General features: G+C 36.9%; 1 protein-coding gene across 8 annotated transcripts in view; it reads right to left on the bottom strand.

The window, feature by feature from the left end:
- Nucleotides 1-828: 828 nt before the first annotated feature.
- Nucleotides 829-19,184, bottom strand: part of GRAMD4 (GRAM domain containing 4) — an 81,145-nt gene continuing 62,789 nt past the window's right edge. For 6 of the 8 annotated variants that reach the window (XM_062582688.1, XM_062582720.1, XM_062582669.1 and 3 more), the window contains 16 exons: nucleotides 18,919-19,051; nucleotides 18,508-18,533; nucleotides 16,341-16,432; nucleotides 14,654-14,745; nucleotides 13,593-13,641; nucleotides 12,568-12,639; nucleotides 10,932-10,975; nucleotides 10,731-10,840; nucleotides 9,380-9,534; nucleotides 6,858-6,893; nucleotides 6,026-6,043; nucleotides 5,329-5,476; nucleotides 4,778-4,871; nucleotides 3,883-3,967; nucleotides 2,126-2,194; nucleotides 829-1,083 (listed from right to left, as the gene is read on the bottom strand). In XM_062582688.1, coding sequence (XP_062438672.1) covers nucleotides 982-1,083; nucleotides 2,126-2,194; nucleotides 3,883-3,967; nucleotides 4,778-4,871; nucleotides 5,329-5,476; nucleotides 6,026-6,043; nucleotides 6,858-6,893; nucleotides 9,380-9,534; nucleotides 10,731-10,840; nucleotides 10,932-10,975; nucleotides 12,568-12,639; nucleotides 13,593-13,641; nucleotides 14,654-14,745; nucleotides 16,341-16,432; nucleotides 18,508-18,533; nucleotides 18,919-19,051 — 1,325 coding nt within the window. In that variant the 3' untranslated portion in view covers nucleotides 829-981. The remainder of the gene's footprint in view (nucleotides 1,084-2,125; nucleotides 2,195-3,882; nucleotides 3,968-4,777; nucleotides 4,872-5,328; nucleotides 5,477-6,025; nucleotides 6,044-6,857; nucleotides 6,894-9,379; nucleotides 9,535-10,730; nucleotides 10,841-10,931; nucleotides 10,976-12,567; nucleotides 12,640-13,592; nucleotides 13,642-14,653; nucleotides 14,746-16,340; nucleotides 16,433-18,507; nucleotides 18,534-18,918; nucleotides 19,052-19,184) is intronic. The other 2 variants (XM_062582678.1, XM_062582695.1) reach the window with 2 other exon arrangements.

The raw sequence follows: 19,184 nt of genomic DNA, 5'->3' as shown, positions 1-19,184 counted from the left end.
CACTTGCTGCATTATAGTATTATTTTATCGCAAGGTAATTCAAGAAAAAAGCCAAATTAAAAAAGAGCCATGTCCCAAAGTTTAGTTTGAATATAGTTATTTCTACCTCCCCCAACACAAAAAGCCTTCAAGTTTTTTACGCATTAGCATACAAATGCCTTGTACATACACGTACAATAGTTGAGCCCTTCCATGACAAATATCTACAGAAATACAAATATACGATGCCTAACATTTTAGGAACAACATTTTGGTGCCCTCTTTTATAAAAAGTATCTGCCTGCCTTTCTTCCTCTTACTTTGGTTAATCAGGAAAGGAAGATATAGTTACAAACATTTTCCTCCAATTCACTGTACAAGCAATTTAAACTTCTGTATGCAGGAAAAAACTGAACCAAATGTTAAAACATCCTTCTGCAAAGCAAGAATTAGCAAGAAGAGGAGTTACTTTAAGTGCACATATCAACATGGAAACATTAAGATACTACATCCTTGGTGTTGCTATCAGTCTTAATAAAGAACTCAACTAAGAGCTCAGAGCTGAAGACAGACTGCAGGCTACTGCAGTCATCGTTCCCGGTTCTCAGGAAGAAACTGAGCTAATGGGACAAATGTATCCCTAGTGATATCAGTGTAGTTAAAGGGATTAATCTGTTTCAGTCCATTATTTAGTCAGTTCTCCGAGTATCTTCCCAGCTTTTAATGTCAGGAAATAAACATTAAAAGTGCTTAATGTGCAAGGCTAATAGTGATGATAGCACTTTCACTGTTCTGTTTCTTTTTTTTCTTTTCTTTTTTTTTATACAAAAAATTTTAAAAACAAACATGAAGGCATATAAAAAATACACTTGATTTATGTAACAGATAGAATAAAAACCACAAGACAAGAAAAATTATTGCAAAATAGATGAGGATGTTCATTTTTTCCCACTGCCAAATTGTAAATTAAGAAAATTTCTTTAGATCTTCTAAGGTAAGATACTAGCTCTCACTGTTCGATGACGCAGAGGTTATTTTCACATATTGGTTGAAAATTGTCTCAAAAGCTTCATCTCTGTGTACCATCGCACCAAACACCAGAGGCTAAATGACAGGGAAGAGAGGAAAAAAAAGAAAAAAAAAAAAAAAAAAAAAAAAGTCATATCAGTCCAGAAGACAGAAGTCTTTCTTTAGGTACGGTTGTTGGTCAGATCAACAGGAACAGGAGATGAGCTGTGTTCCAGGTGCATTAATAAAAACAGACGAATACTTTTCTCTACTAAATCTTTGGGTGCATGTATGTCAGAGGTTCTAGTATTTCCACTTCTAAAAACAAGGTATAAAATACATCTGCATAAAATCTGCAACACCTAGCATTTCAACTCTACTCTTCATCTGCTCAACACAGTCTTCCTAATTGACCTCTCTCTTTTAAGAATTTAAAAATTTGATGTCAGTGGCTATTAGTTTCAACTCATATATAATATTTATTCAGGCATATTAAATTTTTAATCTCTTAATTAAGAAGTACCTTCCAGTATCAAACAGAGCAGAAAGCCTAGTACAACTGTCATATAAACTGAAGGAAAGTTGTTTTATAAGTGATTAAGATAAGGTTCAGTCACACTAAGAGAGCTTGTTTGCTCAGAAGGTACTCAGGGCTTAGAGAAGCTTAAATCTTTAGCACAGTATGACTGAAACAGGAAAACTCTGGATCACAGGGTCAGGCCCTTTTCTCCCAAAGCCTATCACTTACGTAGGAGACTGTTCCTCACCCACATAGGAAAGCACTCCTCACCCAGGAGTACTGCCAGGTCATTAACTTTTATTTTCAAACTGCACTGCAAACCACCCTCCAAGCTCTTCAAAAAGGATGTAGGAGAACAGTCGATGGAGGGAGAAAGGACGAGGCAAAGCTCTCTGAAGTGTTACAGTAAAATAGTCCAGATGCAGTTGAACAAGCCAAATATTTAATTCTTTCAAATTCTGAAACCAAATGTACTGAATTCTACAGAATAGAATTTTAAAAAACCAAACGCTGATGTAAGGGAAAAATAAAAGGCATTTATGTTGATGCTAACCAGAGCATGAAAACAAAAACGGCTGAAAGTCAAGCCCATCAATACAGATACAACTGGCTACTTACTTTTTGTGTAGATGGTGTTGAAACAGCAATTCCCATTCCTGATCCCGGAAGAACAGAGAGTACTTTATACTAAAAAGAACAAAAAAAAACCAAGAAAAAAAAAACAGAGACCAAAGATATCTTAGGTACTGAACTATTGCAAGAGGTGCTGAGAAGGTTGTGCAATTCATCATGGGTAGATCCTCCTACCCTCAACTAATGTGCCTGTATGAGAAACAACAACAAGCAAAACACTGTCCTCTGACCCTCAAGTCAATGGACCCAGCATTGCTCACGTACATACAGCAAAAATCTTACCCGTTTTCCTCCTCCCACACACAGCAGACTGCCTACTGGAATGGCTCTTGGCCTCAAACTGAGGCTGTGCTAAGGGGCTGCTGCTAAGAGTGGTAGCCGGCCCCAGCCAAGACTGCCACAGACTACACCAGCAGCTTGATGGTATGGATAACGACTGGCCACTGATTTAGTGTACTAGTACGTATACAAGTGAGTGAGTGTGTGTGTGCGTGCACGTGCACAGTCTAAAGGTCTTCCTAGTGGTAACAGTCACCCATTGATTAAAGGGGTAGGAAATAGACCAGAAGAGCTTTTTTCCCCCAAAAAATTAAATAAACAGGCTGTATATGTAGTTTGGCCGTTTTAAGAAAGGCAGTAAGATTAAGAAGGAATACAGTTGTCTGAACTGGGAAATATCCTACAGGTAAAGGGAAAACTCTGAGTCTGGCCTCTTCTTCCCTATCCACAAATAAAACCCAAGGATAGCACGTTTTTGTGCTTGGCTTGGCTGTGTGATCTGCTTCACCTGCACTGGGAAACTACACAGATACAGGAGGTCTTTACCAGTAAAGACCCGCTAAACAGCAAGCCAACATTACCTCAAGTATAATTTTTAAAATGTATCAATACTGAATTATGAACTCCAATGAGGATATTTAAATTTAGCAGAAAATATCTCCTTTACAGACAGCTGACACAAGGAATTCATTCATAAGTCTAGAGACACCTAAACAGCAGAAACTGGACTGAGGTATTCCTTCTGCACAACACAATTTGATTTGCAGCACTCATTGCTACAGGATGTGCCGGAAAGCAGGAAGTTTTGTGTTTAAGAATAAGACAAGTTCAGAGAGAGTTACAAAAATGGTATTAAACATTATGCAGCACAATGTAACGCCCAGAATAAAGCCATTGATGACTGTGGGCTGATAAAACTCGGCCAGAGGAAGAATTGCTTTGTACTTGCCATGCTTCTAAATATTCACTGCTGCCTCTGTTAGTTATGGGAGCCGAATTAGACAAAAGTTCTGTCCAATTCAGTACGGCTATTTAAGTGCTCTACCCTTCTCCTTTGACAATAATCCTCCTTCTCTAAGACATCTACTTTTAAGATGAAGCACTTATTGATACTGACAACTGATTAGAAGTTAAAATTACACAATGTCTGCTTAACAGTGAACTTTCTTAGAGAATACAGTGCTCTAGTCAACACAGGAGTCAAGATGCAATACAACTTTAAAACAATTCAGGAGTGTAAGAGTTCAGTGAATCTTATTTTGCTTTCATGCTCATTTGAGTTTGCATGTGGTGAGTCCAAATGTAAGCCGTTCTCCAAAACTTTCTTGACCAAAAAAATTACGTTTGGTTATAAAAATTACCAATATCATGCTTCTTTTCAAATAGCATAAACACAAAAGCAAAATTTGACTTGCTGAACAAAAACAACTTTTTCCTCTATTTGCAACAAAAAACAGACCTACCTTCTGAATATCTGTTATATCCGTTAGCTTTATAACTTTATTTCTTTTAGATGAGCCAGATTTGGAGCTTTCAAAGCATAAGTAACTGAAGATAAAGAAAGAAAATGCTCATTTTGACACAGTATTCTAAAACAAAGCTCTTAATATGCTTAATGCACAGGTTAAGATTGTTTCAAAAAAAGAAAAAGTACATGATGTGCAATTCAACTGCAGCTTCTAAATTAGAACAAACATTCATAAATTCTATCAACTAATTTAAGTCTAATTTAAAAGTCTAGTAACATACAGTACATACACAAAAATCTTATTTTTATATTACTGCATTGAATCTTTATGCCTTCAAACCTGAAAAACATTTTAAAGATACAGGAAGCAACTGTTGAAATAACAAGTCCCAGAAGTCTTATAAATCTTTTACTCTCCTTAAAGTAGATTAATGGAAAACACTGCATTAGTTTCATGTTATTGTGATGAGGACAAAAGCTCAGATTTCTAAATGATGGGAAGTGCTCTCCATCACTAGATGACATTGCATACAGATTAGCTTTACTTTCATTCATTATGCTTCAAAGGAATTTCTGTGCAAGAGCCCAAACAGTACTGACAATACTTATTCAGCATAACAGGAAATAAAGAGCAAAGATTAAAAAAATAAAAATCACATACAGGTTTTGAAACTAAGGCTTAAATTTCTATTTTCTTTTTGTTGCATGTTGTTTCAAGGGAAATAAAGAAACTAGGAGTATTTGCTAAATAACCATTAAGCACAAGGCTCTCAATAGACACTTAATTCTTTCAGTTTTAATCAGAATTAAAGGATTACTTCTAGATTTACTTTTTTTAATAAGTATGTTGCTTTTCCAACCTAAGGAAAGTGTTGAATGTAATGACTCACTTTTCTGTGACATAAAGAATCCCATTCCTAATGTAGTCTGTAGGCATCTTTCTATCTCTGTTAATCAAGCAACAGCGCCAGCCATTTTCGCACACTAAAAAAAGTCATTACAAGAAATTTTACTTTAAAAAAAAGAAAAAAAAAATAGGCAAGAAACAGATATTACCTTCAGCATTTATATTATGAAACAGCAGAAAGCACTGAAAATGAAACTTTAGATACCTACAACTAGAAGCATCTACAAAGCAAACCTAAAGAAAGTACTAGACACTACAGCATCTATTTTAACACTAGTTAAAAAATACAATAATTTCCTTTAACTATCACATAACTATCACAGTTGTACTAACGCAAAAGGCATGCCAGGCTGCGCCTTCTTCCAAAGAACTGTATGGATGTGGAATGAAAGACACCTCCATCCTAATTTAATACAAGTATTTTTCTCCAAAAGCTTATTTCTGTACTTCATACAAAAAGGGAATTCATCTTTAAAGTACACTAGCTTTTCAGAAAAAATATTCTACTAATGTAGCCTCCCAATTGTATAATACCTGCTAAAGGGCGCTCATTTTCTGACAGGTTAAAAACTTCATGGAAATTGCCTCTCTTGGTAGTATGAAAACGACTACTGTCTTCATCCTTGTTTATTCCAGCTGGAGCGCTTGAGCCTACATAACTTCTTGACACTGCTGTTTGAAGCTGTAGAAAAATAAATATGATTCCAAAATTTGAACAGTAACATTTAGATTGCATTCTTAAAAATAACTTAGCTAACTTTTCTTTCTACAAAAAAAAGAAAAAAAAAGGATAAGACTGCAATTTTCATTAACTGTGTACTATTGCACTATACTATCGCATTATACCGTAATGCTCTAATACGCCATCTGAAGAAAAATTTTCAAAGCACTACCCTTTGGTGACCTTTATGGGGTACAAGCATGTGGTATTAGAAGCATCTATATTAAAATATCATTTTACAATAGTAAAGAATATATCTGATTAGATATAGCTAAGTCACTGCACACAACTCACAAATATACTAGCGGAACTAACAACAGTTAATATAACATCAGTGCTTCAGCTTGTCTTCAAGAGACAGACCAAGCCCGGGGTGCACAAAAATAAGTTTAGAAAGAAAAGAAAGAAGAAAAGGGCAAACAAAGAAAAAAAGTCACACAAAATTGCGTAAACTCATTATGAATACAAATGCTGAAACTGAAAGGAAGTTTTCCACGCTACGATCCATACCTTTTCATGCCCTGACAGCTAGCAGGAAAAGAAACAAACAACACAAATGTGACAGTGACAAAAGAAAAAAGTGAAATCTATTTAACAGTATAATACACAGAATAAAACATGAACTGAGTGAAGCTGCAAGATCTTACTCACATACCAAGAGACTACACACAATGAATGCAATTAAAAAAAGGAGTTATCAGTGGTTAGAGCACACCAATTTATTCAGGTTATGTTAGAGTCATTGATCTTTGCTTTGCTTTGAAGTTGAGCTGAATTTTAAGAGTGTTGGCATGTGAAATAAAAGCTGGAATGGTTGTCAACATCCTTTCAAAAAGTACCATGGAGTTCTCAGACCTGAAGTACCGACGTAAAATCTACTTTCCAACGCAGCTCCTGAGCCACCAGAGACTGCCCTAGCAGACGAGCCGTGGCCTTGGGAGGGCAGCAGGCAGCTTCCTCCAGGAGGCTTGCTGCATTTCCATTTTTAATCTTCACAGTGGCACCACACAATTCTGAATGCTGGCTTTTGTCATGGAAATATTAGCAGCGACAATCTTATTCAGGCTGTACACATGCATCCCCCAGTTAAACAACTGGCACGCTGACAACATGCAAGCTCAGGACCGAGCCCTTCTTCTGCAAAGGCCCAGCCCTGTTGCAGACTAACCAGCCTCAGCTGCGCTTTTTTTTTTTTCCTTTCTTTTTCAGTGTAAGTTGGCAGCACTGAACACTTCACAGAATTTAGCTCTAACAAAAGAAATCCAAAGCGAATGAAAAATATGCACTGCCATCACTGGCTATAAATCAGACTAACAAACCAGGCAAAACAAAGGGTATTTACCATCCAGCTTTTAGGGGTACTGTAGTACAACGATGCCTGGGGGGGGGGGGGGGGGGAGAAAGAAAAAGAAAAAAGAGAGAATAAGAAAGTTGATGTTGACAGCAAGTGTTTGATGATGACTGTGCTACTGCCTCAGTTACTGCCCTTTCGCTTTGCCCTTAGCAATGATTAAGCCCCTGGAACCAAGGCAGCTTCTCCAACTTTTTGTCTGCAAGTAGAGATCAGCCAAGTTTTTTGGAAGATTTTCTTGGGCAAGTAAGTTATTTGGCTCCATGTGCCTGTAACCAGGTGAAGTTCCATAGCCCAGGACATATCGAAGGCCGGACTAGAGAGATTTAATGCTTTTTGCTCTGGAACAAAGATTATTCCTGTTTTTGGCTGCTCTGTTTCCTTTCTACCCATAATACAAAGAGACAAAAAAGACAGTTAAGCTTCGGCACCGTAACCTGTTCCTGCAGCTGGAGATGGAATTCTGCCCTTTTACTCCTTCCTAAAATAGGTAAGGATTTCCTATACCTTTTAAATGAGCAGCTAATTTAGATATTACCACACAGGCTAGTGACAGACCTATGGTTGACTACAAAAAGAAAAGCATCACATCTCACTTTGATAAGCCTTGAAGTTTAACTGGAAGTCATTGGTCTATAAAGCTAGAAGAGTCATGTCTAAAACAGTCATCAGTGATTTGGAGACTGGCAAACAGTATTCCTTGCTAGTTTTGTTTAATCTACTGATCTTAAGCTTTTGACATACGACCTTTACCCATCAGATATTGATGTCAGGACTACTCAGTGGGAACGTGGGGCCACAGTGGTATAAGCAATAAATATTGTATGGGGTCCAAGTTTACAGTATCTTGCATACTGTTTAAAGAAAGGAAGTGAAAGCCAGTGTATATATGCTATATATGCTGACATTACACGTTTTGAGACTCTTTTGTAAGAAAAAAAAATGTAAAACTCAAATTGAGATGTTTTTTATACTACTAGGATCCCAAAAATCGCTCAGTGAGTAAGAAAGTTTGTCTGAAATTAGTGAGACCAAGCTGATGCTTTCAAAGACTTTTTGAAGCAGATACTGCAATCCTGTACATCCTTTTCAGGGAGAAAAGCCAATCCTGACAAGTCAGGCACAGTAGTCTCAAAAACCTGGTCTACTTGTCAAAACTTAAACCATAAGGAAGAGCCAGAAGGGACAATTACTCTCCTGTTTATGGATTCAAGTTCAGCAATGCAGAGCTCTTCCACCCCTAAGGCAGATTACAGAGATGTCCAGGAAGAATCATCCTGGATGATGAAGCAGCCACAACCTGCACAGAACGCAAATGCTGTCCTAAAAGCTCTAGAGGTGCCAGAAAGTTTTAACTTGCGCCAGCAACAGAAATTTAGGCTACAGATAACAGACCCTACGGCCCTGTCCAAAAGCTCATTGATTTCTCTTATCCCTTAAAAACTATGAGCAAAACCTGTGCTTTCAAAGATTTTCTTCCTACTTCTTTCTAAAAAACTCAACTTATGCTACAGTTCTCACCGACTTCCCACCATCTGCTCAATCTCCCTCAGAAACCCCTTATTTCTTCTTGACAGTTAACCAAGGGTTCGTGTGTTTAGTCCTTTTGCTGTCCAGCTGGGTACCCAGGCTGAATTACTGGTAAAATACATCACATTTTAATCAGAGAGTTTTGACAGTATTCAAATAGCCTAGAAAAGCAATCAGATATTGTGACAAGAAGCATTAAACAAATTCAAAAAATGGGATTAGACTAACGTTTTACTACCGTAAACACTGACAATTTCATGGATATGGAAAAGCATGACTTGTTTTTAAGTTACCATTTCAGGCCCCAAAGCAACTTGCAAAGATGTACAAAGCAGAACACTTAAACCTTTAACTCCTACATTTTAACAAAAGGAAAATTTACTTTTAGGAGTACTGACAGAGTGAAAATTCATTTATCATCACTATACTAAAAGGTCATCTATTACTAATAATCATAAGACATAATACTCAAATCTGTAAATGACTTTACTACATCTATTAATGCTTGCTTATCCTATTAGTAAGCTACCTATTATACTAAATCCTCCTTTTTTTTCAGTAACTGCTCTTAAATCTACATAAGCAGCTGAATCTCTATTAAATAGAATATGAGAACACAGGGGAATAAAAAAAAGCCTAAATTTTGATATGAAAATCACACAAAACATATGTTACAGACATTGATGTGAATATAGACGGTATTATTTTCACAGTTATTTTTGTACTTTTTGTATATGCTTTCCAGTATTTTAAAATAAAAAGATTCCCTCCTTACAAGAAATAGAATCTATATGAAAACTGTGTGGATCTTGAGGGAAAAAAAAAGATTTAACACTGAATATTAAGACTTAATTAACCTTCCTTTAATGTGCTCTAGTCACTGGGGAGAAGGGGAAGAGAAAAAAGGATCTGATTTTCAGATATTGGGGGGAAAAAGGAGGGAAGAAAAGAAGAATGGGGAAAAAAGAAAGTATTATCCTTACCCGTCTCGACACTGTAGCGTTAGATCTTTCTTTAAGCTGAGGATCTGTCGGGAGACTTGTCCAGATAATATAAGGAGTATCATACTTAGCTCTAAGTCTGGGACATCGTTTGAAGATAAAATCAATAAGGAAAAACTTGATTCCAGCATACAGACCTGAAAAAAGGGTTACTTCAGTAGGGATGCCTTAATTAATGTTAAGAACCTCATAGTTTTGATAACATTTTATTAAGTTCATGAATGAGCCAAATTGTGTAAGTATCTTCAGTCACAGTGCTAATCCATTCTCCTGGTTTTAATATTTTGATTCTGCTTCCAAAAAACGCAGGAAATTATCTCCCTTTCCTTCTCCTACACAGATGCTCTTCCTCCCCACATTTCTTTACTTATGTAGATTCTTATTAGGCAGAGGAAAAATTAGTAACTCAAATATACATCCTTTATTATCAGAAGCATTCTGAAAACACAATATACTTCCAAAATAAAAATATATTCCAGAGGATTCAACTTTGCAGTTCCCTGCATAAATTTAAATGACAATAGAGGGCTCTCATGTGTTACATTAAACTCTGTGTTCCAGCTGAATATGCCCTCTTACATATTTTCTTCCTCTGCTAGGTTAGGAAGTAAAGAAGTCAAGTACTCTCTCAGACTGTAATGAATGCAATTGAGATCTCATTCTAAGAATTAGAGCAATAAAACAATTCGTCACACATATAATTCAACTGCCATACCAAGCAGACCTACAGATACGTTTAAAGTTAACACAACAATTTGAAGTTCAACAGCACTAAAATTAACACTCATATGACCTCCTCATTACTTCAGTGAAAAAAAAGAGCTCTTGTTTCACAGGACACAGCCTCATCCCTTAGAACCCTCTTTTCCTAATTGTCAGTCAAAAATTCAAACACCTGCAACCCCTTGTATTTTATTCAGCCTATTCTCTGAAAGTACTCATGTTAATAATCTCTTTGTTTTGTTCAACCCTGCCATATTCATGTCTTCTATGCTGTCCCACACATTTCTTTTGCAAGGAAGTATGACCTAAAAATCCTCAAAATATGAGGCTTCCTGGAAGCCTTACAGCTGACAGTCTGAAGGCTAATGGCTCATCACAAGCTTCCCCACCTTAAGGAACAAATGCATTATCCAGTCCTTTTCTATTCATACATATTCAGAGATGATTTCAACTGCATGTGACAGACAATGCCAAGAACAACGATGATACTTTAAAACACTGCATTATTTATTAATGCAGAGTTTTCTTTCTTAAACTCCAAAATTCCCTCTCCAAAGAGCATGCACTTTAAAGCACTAAATGTAGACTGTCAGTTATTTATTGTGTTTACCCATTGCAAGCCCAATAATCCTGTAGGGTAAAAAGCAGGATGCAATAAAAGCTGCCCAAAGAGTAATGTAGAGCTTCTGTGTTATTTCTGGCTGGACCCACATGAACAAGCTGAAAACAAAAAACAAAGTTTTATTAACAGCTTGCCAGAGGTTGTTCAAGTCTTGTTATGAGGAAAAATGATTCAGGTCAGATAACTTACTTTTTTATTTTTTCCAGTATGTCTGCCATCTTGCCAAAAAGGTTCTGCATAAGAAGTGAGAGAATTAAATCCAAGTTCTGGTGGGTTTTTTTGTCCACATGATAGAAGACAGAGTTATCATACAGAAGTGATTTTACCTCATGTATTCCACAACTGAATAAATACAGAATGGAACAGCAATATTCATATGACTTCCATCTAGCTTACCATTTTGTTCTGTAATTTACAATTGTTTATTAGAAGTGAAGGAAGAAGTTACCTGATATTACTGTCAGGACTGAGAAGTGTTTCTGTTATTACAAAAATTTTATATGAAGTTATCAGAGTGTACAAGAGCTTCTGCCAGTAGGTTACAAAATGAAAAGTTTGTTCAAATATTTTGAACACGGAAATTTCAGGAAGTTTTTACCAGGATTTTACCAGGATTATAGAGTCCAAATGTTGGACTATTATCTTCTTTTGAAACACATCACTATCAGATTTTTATGATATAACCTTGAAGTTCTTAGATCCTACATAATTCTCACAACTGTTTATGCGATAGTCATTGCTCAAGATTAACAAGGTTATCCAGCAGGCTTCCCTAAATGATCCCTGCTGTCCCAACACCTATAAATTTCATTTCTCCAATAAAACTCAAAAGATACGAGAAGCATGATCACTTACTGCTGAGGAAAAAAGAACCAGTAAATTGACACTGGGGCTACCAACAAGCCAGTTCGTGCAGTGGCACACTGTGTTGACGGCTCGCTCCACTTCTGCCAGTGGATAACAGCAGCTCATTGCCACAGCAAAGCTCCTGCCCTGCTCCCAGTCACATGCCCTCGCTTAAACAAGAACTTGCTTTCATTTCTGGCCAGATTAATTTTACGCTGACCTCATGAGCAAGGAATCAGACAGGTACCAAAACCAGAAGGAAGGACATGAGAGTGCACATTTGGCAACAGAAATGTAAGCTACTTTTAGTGACAGCACACTGTCAGACATGGCACAAGATCGCAGTTAGTTGCATTAGTTAGTCTAGTTAACTAGGCAGCTGGCTGAGTCATCCAACTGCTAGCGTAGCTGGACAAAAGTGGATGCGTCAAGTCACGTAAGTTGGGAGAAAACCCTCCTTTGCCTTCTCCCACACAAGCAACGAAAGATTTTGAGGGGCGGGAAAGGATATTTAAAACAGGCTGCTTCAGAGTGGCTGTTGAATTAAGACAGCTAAGCAAACAGTAGCATTCCACTAAATGCCGAAGTAACAGGTTTTCTTAAACCAGCTTTGTGCTGGTTCAGCAAAATTGTGATGTGGATCCAGCCCCCAGTGTATTGGCAAGAGTCATGATCTGATCTACAGAACCAGAAGCTCACTTATATAGAGAAAAATGACCACAACTTACTCCTCTTTCCCCCGACACTCACTTAGAGCCATGACTGGAGAACTGCAATCAGTTCAAGGAAGTATCATGCCATTCTAAAACTTTCGGGTATCTTATCAAGATCTCTACTACTTACAAGTAAAGATAAGAATACATGAAAAGTATTGTTTGGCACTTGTTTTCACATGCTGCACAGCAAAGTATTTTGATCACTTTAAAATTAATCTCCCTGTTTCTCAGGAAGCAGTAAGAGAAGTCTGAAAGTATAGTACCTGTGCTTTTTGAGCCACGTCTAGAACAAGCTGAAACTTTTCTGACACTGTCAGGTCCTCTTTTGGAGGTTCCTTGGGCAAGAAAAAGACAAGCAATTAATCTGCATCTCAGACAAAACTGATATTTTATAAAACTCCTACTGACAACTTAAACTTTCAACATTCTTGGCAATAATATTCTCACTTTAAACAGTCTCTGTACTTACCAAGCTCTTCCCTTGTTTTAAATCTACTGTTTGTGTCTTTCATTCCTGGTTATCTTAGTTATTAATGCCTTTCTTCCGTTGCATACACATGCATACTAACATGAGACTGAAAGACCCAGACAAGTCTTTGGAGTAACATTACTAATGGTTTTCAATCTATGACTACACCCTTAAACTGATCGGTTTCTGGTCTAGCACAGAAATGTCACTTCTGTTAGCAGATTTACATCAATAACTTTTACACAGATTACTGGCCTTTTAGGAGTAACAAAATTATCCAGGAAAGATCTCACAAAGCCCAACAGGAAGGTTTAAAATTCAAAGAATTCTACCACATATTAATACTTATATGAAAACAGCTGGGGCAAGAGCATATCAAAGCTAGGATAATATGGCAACTGAGTTTGGAAGGGACCTTAGGAGGTCATCTACTCCAACTTCTTGCTTAAAGCAGGGTAATAGTAATTTCCAAATGTTACAAAGAAAAGTAGTAATTTCCAATTGTTACAAAGAAACAGAACAGGCTTTCTGAAGGTGATACCACAGGATCTGACTTGTTCTAAATTGGCATATAAGGATTTATTCCAGAAACACAATTCAAATTCAGAGTATGATATGGGGAAACACCCAAACCTAAGAGAGAAGTTAGTAAAGATTTCTTAAATGCAAGAGAAACAAACAAACAAAAAAGAAAAAGCGATAGAGTCTGCATTTACCTTACTCCTTTTTCCTTTCACAACTACCCACACAACCCAAAAAAGGGTTTTGAAGGTGCAATTTCTAACACAGGCATACAGGTCAAACTGATTGAAGACCTACCATGGGTTCAGAAACTTCAGGCACAATGCTCCACTGAATTCTCCAGCCCCTAGAAATTATGGAAACAGTTAAAGAGAGATAACTATTCCTCCTCTACTTCCCAACACAGATCATTTGTAAGAGCTTAAAATGTAGTTTTATGCTTAAAAAAAAATACCAAAAACAAAACAAAAAATCCACAAACTACAAACCACTAAACCACTTAAAAATATTCAAGTTACTTTTTTAAAAATAACATTAGCTATAGAGAAACTGCACAGAATCAGGTACAGTGCTTTTGGGTTTTATAACAGAAGTGAACTGTATGTATAGAGTAAATGTCTATGATTTATATATGATTTATATTTTTGATGTAAACAAAATGATGTCAACTATTCAGGAGCCAATTTCCTACTGGAAATTTTCAAAGAATGAAATATCAGTCAGTAAGTACTAATTAAGAAATCAGAATATAATATACATTAGAATTTTTTCCTTAATTTAAGGGGAAACACTGTAAGTTTATAGTAGCATTTAAAAGTATCCTCTCAGTATTAAAAAATTACCTCTTAAAAAAAAATCATATTTAATGGGGACTGGATTTACAGATGAGAGAGATACTTCAGATACAGATACGCCAAGAGTCCCTGAGAAGAACTGCAATTTTAGGCCTAGGTTAAAATTTTCTCTAGGAAGAAAGTGGTAAGTCTAAGAAAAAAAGTGGTAAGTCTCAATGTGTAAGGTGACATTCTCAAGCTAGTTCAAGTACTGCAGGAAGTTGCTTTTATTTTAGAAATTTAAAATGTTGAGGTATTTGTCTGAGAACCTGAAGCATTATTTATGATGATTCAAGTCTCTGGAAATGAGGTAGAGCAGTCAGAATTTACCTCCTTAGAGCAGTCAGAAACTATAGAAATCAAGCAACGTAACAAAGGATATTAGAGTTTGAATTTCACCTTGTTAAACCTTTTATTTTAACTCACGTCATTAGAAATGTAGTCATTTACAATTCAATGCAAAAATCATAGAACAGCTTGCAAACAAAGCATTACAAGAAAATAATCTAGTATTTAAGTAAATACCTGGCTATGAGGTAATTTAGGGACAACCTCAAAATTGCTAAAAATAAGAACATAGGAATGGCCCAGCCATGCCATACAGCATTCATGTAAATCTGTAGATGAAGAAAAAAAAAAGAGAAAGATTACAAACTGAGGTGCAGTATATGAAATACAGCTCCTTGACTGTGCAGTTCAGAACTAAGCAGCTCCAACCATGAACACTGATGTCAGCCACCCCACAACTGACAACAGCACTGCATTCCTAACGTGAAGTCAAAATTATAAGACTGAACCAAATCTCCAAGAAGTGACACTTAAATAGTTCTTAGCTGTTTGAAAGCTTGAATATTCTCAGCACTGCAGCTGATGTGATGTAGAAATATAAATTAAAGTCTGTGAATCTGCTACGAGACCATGATATGGCCTAACTTGACCTAGGTCAACCAAAGCAACAGCGTAGTACAGGAATAAGGAGTTCTAGCAGTTAGCCACTTAGAGCAGCAACAGGATTAACTCTCACTGTATTATTTCAGGTCAATTAAATCTCCAATTCTTTACCAAGCTTAACAAGATTGAGAGGGAGATCAAAAGGCTGCAGGAGAATGGATTTTATTCTGCCTAACAATTTATAGACCCAAAGTGCTTCAAAAGGTATTCTGTCTCCTTCTGAACTTGTGAAAATGTAGAGCCTACAGCCACTCTGCTTCAAGGCACTCGACGTTTTACTCAACCACCAAATGAAATAGGGCTCAGGCTCCGTGATTCTGGAACTTCTTAAACCAACAGCTGAAGTTACTCTTTCAGCTTTTATCTGGAAAACAGTTCTGTTTGAAGGCGAGAGGAAAACAAGTGGATTGGAAGAAGAGACAAACACAACATGAGAAGCACAAAAGACACTGCAATGGGAAAGCCTCTTCCTCCAGATTCCCTGAATTGTACAGTGCAAAGCAGCACTAAGTAAGGTTGGCGTGGGATCACTTAATGGACAGATGTGTGTCACTTCCACTAGACAGTTCACGTGGACAAAGTCAGTTATAACTACTGTTTAATAATTAATAACTTTGATATCAAAATAGTTCACCATGTCAAAATAGTCAAAATAGTATACACCATGAAAAAACAATTTAGATAATTAATAACTAAAAGGAAAACAAAGCAAAACCCAACTACTACTTATATTCCCCTGAAGTATAGAAACTTTTTCCCATAACTCCACAACAATATTTAGCTCAAAGACATCATTTTTGACCATTAAATGACACTCAAATCAAGACATTTGGTCTCTTATCAGTGAACACGATCCTAAGGAATGGAAAAGGAGCACTGAAGGTAAAAGATACTTTCTTATCAAATACAGCCTCTCTCAGGATTTCCACTCCAGACAACAAGAGATTTTGCAGAGACTGAAGTAACCATCAAATTACAGGTCTGGGAGACAGGAAGCAAGAAACACAGGGACAATGCCCAGAGTCTTATAAATTATCTTAACCTTTACAAAACTATACTACGAAATAAACCCAAAATACACAATTTAAATGGTTTTGAAATATGAAATGTCAACTGCACAGTATTTTGTGTTTTATGAAATTATACTATTTGGTTTGACTTGAATTGTAATATAATCCATAATTATCGAAATTACCATATCTGAGTTTCACTAAATGCTTTAAAAAGTTCTTACTACTCCTCAAAGAGGAGGATAACTTACAATAAAGGCAATAGCAGAAGTGTAGATAGAATACCAGTCTGATAAGGCAGAAAGATTCTTCACAAAATTAGTAACAGGTTTGGCACCTCTCTCTAAAGAAAAAAAAAAAAAAAAAAAAAAAAAAGAATGCCACAATTGTTAGGATTAATCGACTACAGTTAAATGACTTTAAATGACAAACAACCAAATTAGAAATTTAACAGGAATATTCAGTACATGTAAATACAAAAAAAGCTTACTCAAGGAAAAAAAAACTTTAAAAGATACATCAGTGTAACTAAGTAACTATGAAAGCAATACTTTTCCAAAAATTAAGCATTATTCAAGACACAGGTTATCTCTAAACTGCAAGTGTACGGGGGCAAGTAGGAGGGAAATCAAGTATAGCACTATCTTTATCAGGTTAAGCTGGATTCTGCCAGCAGTCTGCTCTGAGCTCTGTACTATTAATTTACACTACCTAAAAAACTCAATATAGGTCAATTCATTCTACTGTAGAACAAGGAAATTTAGCCTGATGGAGCTCCAAGCTACCAATGGATAATCAGCCACTACTTGAATTAACTGATTTAAAACCAGGCTAGATGTTGCTTGGCTATGTTTCTGCAGCAGTCTGTCCACTGCTAGCACTTGTCTGCTGCTTACCCCTACCATAAGCCAGGAGATATAGGACCACATTGCCTGGAGAAGTTTGCCTCTGCAGCCCTTTGTCACTGCAAAGGGGACAAATCTATGCAGGGAGGTATGTTACCCTCCAACATGCACAAAGCCAGTGACAGCAAGATTTCTCTTTTTCAGCTCTCTTAACAAGGCTTGTCCTTGTCCAAGGCTTGTCACCATTCCTATTCCTACGTGCTCTTTTACCAGTTACGCAAACAACTGAGAGAACACAAGAAACAGGAAAAGGCTGCTGCAAGGAGACCTTTGCCTTCTTTGCCGGAAAACACTGATTTTTGCCTTCTCAGCTGAGAAGGCTGAAAAATCCTCTTGCACAGATGCCAACAAGTAACACCCTTGTTCACAATACAGTTCAGAGCTTTGGAAGACTTTCCTCCAGACAGCCAGCAGCACACGGCCTCACTGTGTTTGCACTGAAAGTCAGCTACCCTTGATACATTCCTGATGGGAAGTAGTTAAATAACTAGGACTAGATTTCATCGAGCATCAGCAGCACAAATGAAGCAGCAGATAAAGTCAGTGGCAGGGAACGCTCAAGGCAGTGGAGGAGGTCACCGACTCAAGCACTGCCTCCAGCACCTCCTTCCCTCTGCTCCACTGCCTACGAAGAACCTGCAGGGAAGGTCAACACCTGGAAACCACTGGACAAAAGGGGCTAGAGGGCCATGGATGGTAGTTAGGCATCCTCAAACAACTTTTGTGGCTCACCTAGGGAAGTTAAGAATGACTCATAGCTTAAGCTTAGCACTTCTTTTTTAAAGCCATTCTAAAGTCACTTCTATCAAGGAGAACAGGTCACAAATATTCTCCCAGAAGAAACTAGAATGAGTATCAGTATTACATTAAAGATAACAAAACTGACAGACATTAAAGACCTTTATTTCCCCTTTACCTCCGCTCTGTAACAATTCAAATACTTAAGGTGCAAGCCAGGCATTTTTTTTTTCAGGCTAGCAATTCTTTGCTGCATAAAGCTGCTAGAGGGTTTAACTACTTTGTTTAAACTGCTGTCTTTCGTCCTCCCTTCCAGAAGGGGTTATCAGCTGTCTGAGAAAAAGAAATGCAGGACACATTTAGCCTCCCCATAGTCCAAGCCCTCCCCCTTTGACAGTGTAAGCTAATACGCTCACAAGGGAGCTAGAAGCAGCTCAGGCACAAACACATAACCACTGTTACTCTTGCCACTGCAGAAATACCTCACAGAGGCTCAGTTTCAGCAGGGTTATCCTGTTCTCACATTTTAATTAACATTACTTGTTTAGTACAGAGATAACCCATGTAATCGAAGATTAAAAGCAAGCTTCTACCATTCCTCATTCCTGTAAGTTATTTTGCCTTCCAAACACTAATTCAGGATTTCAGAATCACCCCTGCTTATGAACAGACAAAAGTATTTCAAAACTCTTATTATAACATGCAGCAATCCTCCCAACAGGGTCACTAAGAAGTATTTTTATTTCCAGAAAATAAAATACTGTTAAATACTTACTTAATCTTCTCATATTTTCAGTCAACCTGGGGGGCAAAAAGAAAAAAAAGATGAAATCTATTTGTTAAATAGATAAGTAGTGATTTGTATTAAAATGCTATGTACACATTTGCTGTCTGAAATACTGTTTACAGTTGTAAATTAAACTTTTGTGCATGAAGCTTCATTCTTATCCATTACAAAATGTGTGCCTAGTAAGTGCTAGAGCCTACTTGCATCAGAACAAAAATTGAAAAAATAAAAGCTCTCCAGTCTAAGACTTTGTCCTCAGTTTTCAAGGGGTACAACAGACAAATTTCAAATTTCATCTCAGTCAAGGCATTCAAAAATCAGCTGAAAAACGATCACGAAACATTTTTCTTTTTTTATGCAAACACTTGCTCAAACTATGTAAAAGCTTTAGAGTTTTACCTTCTAGCACTAAGTGGTTCTTCCGTTTCTACTGTATTTTCCTCTGGCTGAAATCTGAAGTCCTCAACATACTCCCCAAATTTGTCGTAAAACCACTTCTGGAGTCTTGAACACACTGTGTGACTGCGCTTATCTATAAAAACAAACAAACAAATAAATAACCATATATTAAGACAATATCTGAAGACATCTTCATACAAAACCTGCATCTGTTCCCATATGATGTTTCTTCTAGTGCAGTATTCTTTGTAAACAATTTCTTGTCC

This window comes from Rhea pennata, chromosome 1, assembly GCF_028389875.1.
Source record: "Rhea pennata isolate bPtePen1 chromosome 1, bPtePen1.pri, whole genome shotgun sequence".
NCBI lineage: Eukaryota > Metazoa > Chordata > Aves > Rheiformes > Rheidae > Rhea > Rhea pennata.
This window is presented reverse-complemented; position numbering and strand designations above follow the sequence as displayed.